A 12,786-nucleotide genomic window follows, 5' to 3' on the forward strand; every position below is an offset into this window, starting at 1 on the left:
GTTTGCAGCCGCCCATCCATGTACCAGGTATAGGACAACCAAGCTCGAGATACTTTCTAAGGTAAGTAGGAAACCGTACGATACATATACGTGGGATGGGATGGAATGCCGTACTTCTAGTAGAGAACAAGGACCATTTTCGTAGCAACTAAATTATCGTTAAGATCCCACTAGAGTATAGAATGAGTTCGAGTTGTGAAGAACCAAATAGGTGTCGGACTAAGCTGATTCTTTTCAATTTTTCCTTTTTCTTTAATTTTATTTTACCAAAGATTCATTCTGTTCGACTGGGGCATGTTTTGTTTTCGGAAACCCCGACCTAATTACCAAAGCATTACCGTAACTGAAACTAGCATCAGCACATAGCTAGTGCAAACAATTGACGCAGATCCAGCAACTTCTCGCATATATTCGAATGCGTCGGGTAAGTGTTGTTCAGCCCATCTCAAATCCAATTTCACATTGTCAATGGCATTTCGTAATGTGGTGGCCGATGCACCCAAGTCGTTTAGTTTGGTGGTGTAGAAGTTCTCCAGTTGATTGATTTGTTGCTGATTGGTGAAAGTAGCCGTCGTTAACGATAGAAGATCGGCTAATTTCGGATATCCGCCAAATCTAAGATAAATATTTAGTGAACACTCGGGTAGTCAGTGCCGTAGATGAAAATTATTCACGCTACGACCGTCGCAATCTTGTGAATGGCATTTATAAACTTACGCATTTGCGAAGTCTTCAGTGTTAGACAAGACATAGTCCAAGACGGTCTGTACGTTTTGCTGAGAGCCGGTCAAAACGGCTTCAAACGCAAACTTTTTGTCTTGTAATCGTACCAAATCTGTCGTTATGTATTGCAAATATTGCTGCAGCAGAAGTAGACAAATTCGTCAACAATAAAATTAGAAATTGAATCAAAAGGCAATACCTGTATTAGACGCACGTCGGATGTGCAACCAAGGGCTTTCAGAATTACCATATTCTCTGTTGCGACATTTCCATGGGTGAAATGTTTCCACAAGAAATTCCATTCATTAGACGAACCTTCCGCGATTCCAGTGCAGTAAACTGTTGGGCGAATGTTGGCTGCGACTCTAAAATTGAAAAGATTTTCCATCTTAACCTGTTACAGACGGCTGTCATCTGTTATCGACAACGACAGCAAGAATAAACGACAAGCTCTGACTGATGAGGTCTTATATAGCAAAAATCATGTTCAAAACAAATGAAGTAAAAGATTTCTGAAGTCAATCTTCGATAAAATGAAGTAATAGTTTGAATAGTAAAAGTGTTAATATTCTTGCCGTCTGTGACAGGTTAAGATGTTGTTTAAATGTTGACTCGATGTCTAGTACTTCAATGTGTTCAACACAATCTAAAAGCTTTCAAGCCTTTTGCTCGGGGTAGGGGATTATCTTACTTGTAAGTTGACGATGTTTCCATGCGTTCGAATTCCAATTTTGCTGCGTTTCTACACTCCTCATGACCATATTTACAAGCGTAATGCGTAACCAACATTCTCAGATAAATATCCAATCGAGAATCTGTAGCTTTGCCAGTAAATCCTAGACGATTGTAAATGTTCTGCAGGAGTTGCAACATGAATTTCTGGAAAAAATTATTTTCGTTTAACATCCCCGATGGAAACTGTCCGAATTAGATCTGACCTCATAGGTTGCTAGTTCGGACGAATTAAATCGTCGCGACATGGCGTCTAGGTTAGTGAAGGCAGCCTTCCATGGTAAATAGGCGACTTCATTTGCAAGGTAGGTAATAAGCGACATGGCAAATTTGATGTCCACATAGTTGCCTCGAACTAAATTCAGGCAGTCGTCAACGATCTTAAAAATGAATTTGTTTTTCAATCGATTGATCTACTGAGCGATGTTTCGTTAGTATTACTTGCGCTCTATTTATCACGTGTATGTGTGATGCATTGTCCCTAAGCGTATTCGCAATATTCTCCCACGTGACTGCATCGTAATTGACTCGATAAAATCCTAGAACATTTTTTATTAAATTAAACTGTTCGCAAATCCATTGCACTTATCTACCTGTCTGTTGAACGTTAAATATGGCCCAGTCAACCTCTTCTTGTAACTGTAACTGAATGGATTCTTGAGCTCTTGTCATCACAAACGATGGTCTCGTGTTTTCAAAATTACGATTCGTCGACAGAGCGTAGTTCAAATGCAATTGCCATTTGGTAGTGTCGCTGTGTGTACGATCTCGTAAGAGAAACCGTCGCTGAGAGATCAGCAGATTTTTACCATCGGTGTTGCGTTCAACTTGAACTAGCGGGTATCCAGCTTGTGTAGTCCATGTGGACAAGAAGGTAGCGATATTTATGGTATCGCCAGCGTAGCGCTGGACTGCTGAGTATAACTTTTCCGGTGTTGACAATCCGAAGAGACTGTAAATGGGTTCAGATAGAGCCCTCAAATTTGTTTATTTTTAATTGACTAACTTGTCGCTGATGTATTGTTGGATAGCCTTTTGGAAGTTGTCCTTTCCGATTACATGCTCAGTCATGCGAAGGATAGAGGCACCTTTGTCGTACGATATTGGACCGAACATTGAGAGGATCTCGTCGGGACTACCAACATCGTGAGTCATGGGATTGCTAGCTTTAGAGTCAAGAGCTAGAGCTGGTTGAAAGGAGTCAACAACGAATTGCATATCTAAATTCCAATTGGTTTCTGGCTGTGAACGAAACAAACATTGTGACACTTTAGCTCTTGTAAGTTAAAAACGAGGGTTCAATACTTTGGTATGCGTCTGATCTGATACGGGCGCTAACGTGTTATGCCCAGGCTCGGAAATTACTTACCAGTGAAGTTAATCCAAAATGTTCGAAGTATCTAGCGAATGCTTCATTTAACCACAAATATTTCCACCACTCACAAGTGATCACTGTCGAAAATTATGATTTAAAACCATTCAACGTCCAACCACATTTTTCACTTACAATTTCCAAACCACATATGCGCCTGTTCATGAGCAATCATTTTTGCAATCGCCTGTTGATCGTGGTCATTGGTCACCTCCGGATCGTACAGTAATACCTTTTCTTTGTACGTCAACAGTCCCCAATTTTCCATTGCTCCGAAATTGAAGTCTGGCAGAGCCACCATCTCCATTTTCTCCATATTATTGGTGTACTTGTAGACGAAATATTCTTCCAGTTTGGCCAAAATTTTCGGTCCAATATTTTGTGCGTATTCGGTTTGGGTATACGCTTCACTACGTGCGATGACTGAGAAGGTTTTCGCGGCGTTTTCCCGTATTCGAAAATCAGATATCACGAAGCCGAGCAGATACGTTGACATTCTGGGTGTGGTTTTGAATTCTTCGAAGACTTCATGCGGTCTGTAAGCGAAATATTTAGCTCGGAGAATATTCTCCCCATTTCCCTAACACGTACCCGATATCGAAAGAATCGTTAAGTTTTGTGTTGGCGAAACTGACGCTGAAATTCTTCGGTCTAACAACTTTCAGATCGAAAGTCGCTTTAAATTGGGGCTCATCGAAGCAGGGAAACACTTGACGAGCGTAAGTTGGTTCCATCTGTGTAGCTCCCAGCCAACTATCAAAATGAAATTTCTAATGTACTCTGCATGGTCTCACTACTGACTTTGTTCGACACTTACACCTGTACCCCATCCTGAACGTACGAGCTACGATAAAATCCCTTCATTTCCTGGTTCATATTTCCGGAGTAATAAAATTCCAGTATGTAGTCGATATTGGGTTTCATCGACGAAGCCAACGTCAATATGTACTTCTGCGTGATGGCATTCCGAGACCGATTCGTTATGGCAATCGTCGTTGGATCCTTCGCCTCGGTTAAAGTGTTCATATTCTCTCGAAACGTGAGATCATGGGCATGCACCACAATTTCGTTCACGTTTGTTTGACTCGTCCGGATCGTAATCCGTACGACACCATCGAACGTGAACTGTTTCTCGCCATCGAAGTATGGATTTATTGTAAGATCATAATTGCTGGGTACCACACGAGTCGGTAAGCGATAGTCTATGATTTCTTGGAATGGTTCGATCTCTTGTAATTGTTGTGTAGATTGAAGTGAATTCGATGTGGGTATGTCCATAAGAGACACTAATGTAACGAGTATCCACAGCCTTGATTTCATTGTATCTGTGGCAAAGATTTATTATTTTAACAAAGGGATTATAACTTAGTACAATTCAGTAAGAATTGAGAGATGTTCAAATCCGAGTCGTCGATAGACTTCTGACTATTTCAAACTATTTTCTACTTTCTATAAATCGGAATAAAGAACAAAACCTATCGTTTTGGAATTCTTTTGTTGTTGAACCGTAAATGACAATCATTTACCTGAATAAAGGTGTCGAAGTGATGTTCTAATTAAATTTAAAAAAATCTCATTTTGGGATAACGATCTATCGATAAACGCTTTTGTCTATCGAAGTGTTTACTCACTTCTTTCCTCGAAATTCGAAAAAAAATGAACCGACTACCAAACACCCGAGTAGTATTTTTTCAATTTTTAATCGCAAATTGCGTTCGACAAAGCAAATTAATTAATAAAAATAAAAATTTGTTTGAAATTGTTTTTGTTTTCTAGATAAAAATAGAAAAATTTCTGTATGTGGAAGGAAGGTATGCAATAATTTATGGTGTAGAAGTGAAAATGTGGGTTAGGTGAAGTTACCTAAACGATTTATTGTTATACTATGCTTTGTACACTAAATTCATTAATAAATATTTTGTTTGACTTAGTCATAAAATAATTGAAGAAGTTTTATGTTGTAAGAAGAACAACAATAAGCAAACAGTGTCACTGGTCTATGTGCCAAGACTGGAACGCAATAAATAATTGTGGGTTATTGATGTTATCATCCTGCTTAGCATACTTTTATACATGGAAATTAAACATTCAATCTTAAGAGACAGCAAAATCCAATATTTAGACATGAAGTTTATAAGCCAAAAATATGTACATAAAAGGTACCGTAGACAGCTGTACCACTACTTTTAGCAGACATTCTGCTACACTATTTTAACCTTTTAGAGATCGCAACAAAGTCAATAAATCTTTTTCTTCATTCGTGGGAAGTATTTCCCAGCAGGGGCTATTTAGTTGAATTTTTGGCGAATTTTTACGAATTTGGAGAATTTCGGCAAATTGGCGAATTTGGTGAATTTCGGCGAATTTTGACGAATTTTGACGAATTTTCTTTGTAATTAAAAAATTGTTGGATTATATTTTTTCATAATCTTATCAATAATATTTTCGGAAAATCAAATTAGTTATCTATCTTAGGTTGACGATTATTTTCAATATTCTTCTCAAAAAATTTCTCTTAAAAACCTCACGAGCATCCCCAAAATCTAAAAAAAAGTCCAATAAAAAACCTCACAAACATCTCCGATATCTCAAAATGATGTCGGATAAACGATAAAGCCTCACGAAACTCTACAAGACAGAGGTCTTTAGATCAGTTATTTTTCTAAAGCATGCTAAAATGCTTTTTTAGCGAATGAGACATTTCCAGCTCGAAGTGGAGGTGTGTACTGGAGTCAAATTCGCTAAAAATGCCTCTTAGCATAAGTTAGGAACAACGTTTTTCCTAAACGACGTGGGAAATGAGAAACGACGTCGCGATATTTCAACACTAGTTAGGAAAAAGTACTTTTAAGTACAGAAACGTACTCTACTGAGACAAAAAAGGCCTATATCAATCAAATTCAGAATTCTCGGGTTTGTTTTTCGGGTTGCTCCTTCCTCAGGTTATTGCTAAAAATGTATGACATCACATGACAGACACATTACACCCAAATTGAATTTTTTTTTTAAATGGGCAACGCACTGCTCCTAGCATGAACATAAGAAATATTTGGAGGCTGATGAAGTCACAGTAGGCACTGCGTTTCTTTCGTAAAGATAGATGACTAGTTTTCGTTGTATGAGTTAAAACACACAATACAATCAATCTTAAGCGGTAGCTCTCATCACAAAAGCCTCCAAATTGGACATTTGTCAAAGGAGTGTTCATGCTAGTAGCAGTGCGTTGAAATGGGATATTCGTGTTAGCTAGAATTGATCAACGAATCGAATGAGCTATAACTCAATAATATCAGAGCGAGCTGGCTTTCCAATTGTCTTAGAAATTGGCGAATTGACTCCTGAGATGATAAAGTCGTAATCAGTCTAAAAACCCTTAATGGGTAAATGTGACGCAAGTCCTTTATCTTACTTACAAAATAACTGATATCGCTTAGGGTGACGCATTGAGCGTCGTACGCAAAAGTTTTATCAACAAAAAATTTACTCAAAAAATTTGTGAAGGAAAATTTTACAACAGGAAATTTGCGTCACAAGTGGCAGATGATTCGGTTTTCTTTCGTTTATATTCTTTCAGTACCATTTGGAAGCATAATACAATATATAACATAAAACTGCTGATTATGAGTTTCCATAGATAGTTTCCATTTACATTTTTCAACCATTTTCCTAACAATAGGTACGTTCCTCAACATCTGCCACTCGTGACGCAAACTTCTTGTTGTAAAATTTTCTTTCACAAATTTTTTGAGTCAATTGTTTGTTGATAAAACTTTTGCGTACGGCGCACAATGCGTCACCCTCAGCGATATCAGTGGTTTTATAAGTAAGCTAAAGGACTTGCGTCACATTTACTCTTTAAAGGTTTTTTTTGACTGATATCACTACTTTTGTAAGTATGTCATTTCGACAACATCAAAAGACCTTATGAAATTAAAAAATTCTAGAGAAATTAGTCTAAATCCCAAAATCTACAAATCTTGGAACACCTCACTCATGTCGAAGATAACCCAAAACCATTGAAAAATCCGATTGAAGTTAGGAAGTGCTAGAGGAATCATCTCCCATCCCAAAATAACCCAAATCCATCAAAAAATCCGATGGAAGTTAGGTAGTGCCATTGAATGCAACAAAAAAAATTGACACCTTGCAAAGTTTCGACACTTCCAACTATTATTGCTTAGTTCAATATATCCATTTTCTCCTTTACTGTGACTTTCTAAATTTTGGTTGTTATTTTGGTCGCGCTATAGCTTTAGACATTTGGCATTTTTACTTAAACATGTTAACCTAAAGCCCGAACGACAGAACGGATGACAACGATCAATGTATCAGAAGTTCGATCGATGGTGAAATCGGAAATTCGGCAGACAATCATGTACAAGTTTTTTCGATTTTATTCTGAAAATATTCGAATAGAGCTATTTTTCTACTTTTCTAGTATTTTAACTGAATAGAAGTCGTTCCATTAATGGAAATTAGTGTGTGTGAATAATATTTTCTTCAAATTAAAGCTCAGAACAATATCTCACTTTAGTTTTTTCTTTAGTTTCTTTGTGAGGACAAATATACAGTCGAATTGAATATAAAAGTACTCCTTGGTAAGCTAGGAAGTCGGGAAAATTTTTGGAGAATTTTGGCGAATTTCGGTGAATTTGGCAAATTTTTGTGAATTTTGATGAATTCGGCGAATTTCGGTGAATTTGGAGAATTTTTACGAATTTGGCGAATTTTTACGAATTTGGAGAATTTCAGCGAATTAATTCAACTAAATAGCCCCTGTTTCCCAGTGTACAAAATCTATTACTTCAACATATTTTTATATAAGAGAACTTCAGCCAGACTTAATTGTTTTTTCTTGCTGTGTGGATGTCGGTCGATGGCAGATGGTTAAGAATGTAAATAGCGGGTTAATGGGAGCCGTGGGAATTCAATTTTTTTAGAAATCAGAAATTTCTTCGGTGTTCATTATCAATGTTCAGTTTATACTCACGTCACGTCATCCCCTTTCAAATCACACTAAAAATGTATAAAGAAAAGAAAACAATTTCGGCAAAGGAAATGCACTACTTAATGGATATCAATCGAACAGTAACGGATTTAGATCAAGTAAAGTACTCGCCGAACTCTCATCTCATCACTCATCTAACCACTCTCTTTGCAAGCTTGTCTCCATGGGTCAAAACATATGTGCCATAAAGATCAAGTATGAAAACAGGCGATAATCCATATTTGCCACTAGTATGCACCTATTCAAATAAGAAGAGGAATTGTAGAATTTTTCAAATGCTAATTGGGATAATTTCAGTCACCGAATCACTATCAAATAAATCTGGAAAATTAAAAGAAAACTAGAAAAATTGGAAAACTGCCCCTTCTAACTAAATATTCAGAGGATCGATTTCAATATTACCAATAAATCTTCCTTTGCGAAATGCCGTGCGTTATAAACGTTAAATTACATTAACCAAGCACGCACAGGCTGTATGCTTTGTGTGATAAAATTATGACTTATAACGTAATTATAACGCCGAATGATTGAGAGTTTTGTACCATTCGTAAAGACGTTCACTATAATAAACATTTTTAAACGATTTACAATGATTACGCACAATAATTGACATCATCTATGATTTGCTTCAATTACGAATTTGTAATAAAAACATTTATAACACAACAGTTGAAAGTGAGATCACTGATTTTATATCTGCTTTAACAGTGGTTGGAGGACCTCCAACGGAGGTCCAATTAAAAGATTACTGCTAAAAACCCTCGGACTTTTGTTTCCAATTTTGTCTACAATTTTGTAAAATCTGCAAAAAGAACCCTCAGAGAATGCTTTGAGTATAGAAATAGTATTGAAATAGTATTTAAAATGAGATAAATCAGAGAAACGGAGAGGAACATCTTAGATACAAATGTGGGACAGTAGAATTGAGTTACAAACAATTTTTTTTTTATTTTTTATCGATGGAGAACCTAATTATAAGACACTTTGTCTCGTATCATATGCCAAAAAAAGTTAAAACTTTTTTTATAAATCATTTTGAAAGTCACTGAAAACACGAAAATTCGAATCTAAATACAAAAATTTTTGATGACATACTGTATTTCTATTCGAATTTTCGTGTTTTCAGTGACTTTCAAAATGATTTATAAAAAAAGTTTTAACTTTTTTTGGCATATGATACGAGACCAAGTGTCTTATAATTAGGTTCTCCATCGATAAAAAATTTAAAAAAAATTTGTTTGTAACTCAATTGAAAGAAAAATCAAGGAAAACTCCATCACCAGAATTCGTGATTTCGCGTGAAAATCACTACTAATCACTGATATTCTCGTGATATCGGTTTTTTGTGGGCTACATTTCTTCCTCTCGCTATAGCGAGTAAAAGTTTAATCAGAACTGTCTATCTACAGTTTCGAACCACTCCTGACCTGGTTCATTGTAACACGTAGTAGAAAGGTGTTGTACTTTCGCTTTTGTATGAAGCAGGTCCAGTGGAAGTTACTTGCTCGTTTTCTTGTTCCTCACAAAAAACATAGTTTCAGAAGTATTTTTCTGTGTGTTAATGCACCAGGTCGGGAGTGCGACCCTTTTTCTTGTTTTAAATGTAAGTGGTCAGCGCAGTGGTGATTTTTGTGAGTTTCGATATGAGCAAATGTATTGGTCATTAAATTTCTCGACACGAAAAAGATTATTGAAAATTCTCGGTATATTTTTGAGCCTTGAGAGTATTTTAATATTCGGATGTAACTCAGTGCAATCGTTTTCCGAGCCTTGGAATTTAAAAGTTTTTTGTTCTTTACAGACACTTTCACACCAAATATAATTCAAAAAATTTTCATTTTGTTCAATGGACTGGTTTGGCTGTTTTCTATGGCACTACAAGAAAGATGGGAAACAAACTCCTTGATATCCCTTTTAAATGTATCATTCGTGAAGGATTCCCTCTGATATTTTCTTCGGGCTGCAAATGTTTCACATACAAATGAAATGGCTTATTTGACTCACTTGTTTTACATTTATTTGCTAGAGAAATTAATTATCAATATCCGCCTTCGACTGAACTACTACACTTTTGTTGCACCTTAGATTGCTCGAAACTTGCATGAATATAACGCGATTTTATTTAATTTAATTAATTATTTACTGACACACACACCGCGCTTTTTATAATTTCAGTCCAAAGTAAACACGTCGCCACCTTCATACAGACAAATGATGTCGAATCAAATGTTACCGATATATAAAGCTTTTTCATGATCAAAGCGACTTTTGAGTTTTTAATTAAAAACCATGTTAGATATCTGTTATCTCAGATTTTGTAAGTTAACGGAACAATGTCGATCAGACATTGTGGAAAATTAGTCAGTTATATATGACGACTATTCAGTACCTCTGGTGTTAGTAGTGGAAGAACAGTTTAGTTATGTTTTGGAACGCTTCACGTATTTTTGTGAAGTTCAAAATAGCACTTTTATAAGGACTCTCTAGACCGAGAACATGTGTGCATGTTACAGTTACAGCCCGTTTGTAACTTTGCACCCTCGCTTATGCCATAATTGATTGCCCGATACGAAAAATATTTGTTCTCTAGTGCGTTCGTTGAGAGATCCATACCGATGGTATGCCTAGTAAACACCACATATCTATCTCAACAGTCATATATCCTAGAAAACCCAAACTCGTATCAAAATAAACTAAACTTCTCCCGATGTTTTGCAAAAATTAATTGACTCAATGACTGGCAATACGTGTTTTATGGTAAAATGTTAAACTTCTCTTTTTGGACTTTTATGTTTTGCTCGAATACCGAGGTGATAAGATAAGTCCTTCCAATTTCTTTTATTTCTTGTTTGACCAAGACCCATTCGTGTAGCATAGATGAAATACGTTCAAAGTAGATTGAATGGCGCGGTACATATGGGCTTAAATGAAGTTCAATCGTTCTGAACGACGAGATTATACTTCGCATCATCCTTTCAGCATGGGACTGGGACATTCTTGTAAAAACAGAAAATTGTTCTTGATGATAACAAATGTGTGCACTTCATAAATGACGTCAGGTTCGTAATGACTTCTAATATTTTGAATGCAGCAAAAAAGGGTTCCGAAATTTTATAAAATATCAAGGAAGATGTTATGACACGTTTTTTGTTAGAAACTCGAAACTAGAATCTTTAAAAAATCGATCGCATGGTCTGGCCTTTGCACTATAAAAATTCATCGGCTAGTCCAAAAATACAAATTCTTTGTACCAAGCCAAAGACAAGCTACACACCGAATTACTTTTTGATTGCTTCATTTACAAGGAGCACTTCTGTTGACGATGTTTCTCAGATTGTCCTGATTATTCGACATGAGTATCGATGACTTTCTGAAGAAACAACGAGTTCCTGAGCAGTCGCCATTTCTTCGGGATCTCACCGCTTCTTCAGAGACTTTTTTCAGAAAGTTGTCGTTTCCCAACATTTTGTAAAATGAATAATTTCTTTTACAAAATGTTAAAAAGTAAAGAAACGACGAAAAGAAATTACGAGTTTGTGAACAAGCGGTGAGTTCCTGACTACTCATCGTTTCCTCAGGCCTTGGCTGTTTCGTAATGCAGCAAGAAAGGGTTCCGAAATTTTATAAAATATCAAGGAAGATGTTATGACACGTTTTTTGTTAGAATTTCATCACTTCTGTAGAATCTTACCCAAATTATATTTTGTCTCCTTCATTTTAATACTTGTATTCGGTATATGGCTCATTCCGGCGCTACCTCCACTACATTCTCAGAATTCTTTCAAATTCCACAGAGAGAACAAAAGAATTTCTGTTGGATTTGGATGCAGAATTCCGAGATAAGACTGGAATAGCCGATACATAGGCGACCTAATTGATGATAAAAAGAGTTCTTTCTCACAGTGAGGATCTTACGTTGTACGTGAGAGAGCTTGGGTCAATCAGATAATAGTATTTGCTTTACTGTAGAGAATATTACCGTTATTTACAGGTGCATATAGTAGGTAGTACCCCTAGTATTGGCGGATAGAAGTTTAAAAAATATTTCTATTGTTCTGGGCTAAGAGCAACGTCAAAATGAGCGAATTTTCTTCGAGCCCTCGAGCCTCGCCCCTTTATGTAACATCACAATAACCAGAGTCCTGCGTACTTTATATTTTTGTTGACATGTCATTTTAACCAGTCTATAGGGTCTGTAAATGGTCATCTAACACTTTTGTTTTGCTTGACACTGCCACAACATCTTTCGCAATTTTATTCTAATGGAACAATCATGTAAATATTTTTGCCATTTCATACAGACATCGATGAATCATTTAGAATTTTAAGAATCACAAAATTTCAGACCTTAAAAAATACCCCGGAGTCATGACGTATAGTAACACTTTATCAACATGGGTCTGATAGTAAACGTGATTTCATTGCTAGGTCTTATCTTGGTGGCGGTAATTTAGCACAGCAATGTTAAACGAGCCGTCAGAACAGTCGGAGCGTTCGCTGCGACTGAGCCCCGTACGAACCCGTACATCTATTGCGTACGCGACCCTAGTTCGTCGGTCGCCCTACTCTTACCCTAAACCTTCTAACCTAAAATTCTTATGAAATGTGCACGTCTTAAAAATTGCGCATAGCGCAATTACGAAGCCCCGTACGACGTTCCTTTCAACTGTAAACCAAACTTAAAAATTTTTGCAACAATTTATATTAACCTATATTTACCTATAAATAAACATTTTACTAATAAATATGCTAGTATATAGCTCAAAAGAACTATCTACACCGTTATATAGCTCAATATAGCTGTATATATTTATAAATAGATATCCATATTTGGGATGCTTGAAACATCCCACACACATAACCAATCACTTCCCACTGATCAGTAACTTTGTAAGTATCATTTTCACCGATTTCTATTGTTTTTACAAAAATCCAAAATGGCGGCCGGCAG

The 12,786-nt window shown here is 36.4% G+C and overlaps 1 protein-coding gene across 2 annotated transcripts; it reads right to left on the minus strand.

Moving 5' to 3' along the window:
* Nucleotides 1-241: 241 nt before the first annotated feature.
* Nucleotides 242-10,047, minus strand: LOC119074569 (membrane alanyl aminopeptidase-like). 2 transcript variants are annotated; one of them, XM_037180795.1, is made up of 13 exons: nucleotides 9,991-10,047; nucleotides 3,645-4,152; nucleotides 3,419-3,580; nucleotides 2,963-3,363; nucleotides 2,825-2,907; nucleotides 2,462-2,697; nucleotides 2,049-2,407; nucleotides 1,897-1,994; nucleotides 1,662-1,835; nucleotides 1,415-1,602; nucleotides 923-1,088; nucleotides 718-860; nucleotides 242-615 (listed from the first exon to the last, which is right to left on the minus strand). In XM_037180795.1, the coding sequence occupies exons 2-13, from the start codon at nucleotides 4,145-4,147 to the stop codon at nucleotides 324-326; spliced, it is 2,805 nt and encodes a 934-aa protein (XP_037036690.1). In that variant the 5' UTR covers nucleotides 4,148-4,152; nucleotides 9,991-10,047; the 3' UTR covers nucleotides 242-323. The 2 variants fall into 2 exon arrangements, with proteins under 2 accessions (XP_037036690.1, XP_037036689.1); XM_037180794.1 differs by having other exon boundaries at nucleotides 9,840-10,044.
* Nucleotides 10,048-12,786: the final 2,739 nt, after the last annotated feature.

This window comes from Bradysia coprophila, unplaced genomic scaffold (assembly GCF_014529535.1).
Source record: "Bradysia coprophila strain Holo2 unplaced genomic scaffold, BU_Bcop_v1 contig_151, whole genome shotgun sequence".
In the NCBI taxonomy this organism is placed as follows: Eukaryota; Metazoa; Arthropoda; class Insecta; order Diptera; family Sciaridae; genus Bradysia; species Bradysia coprophila.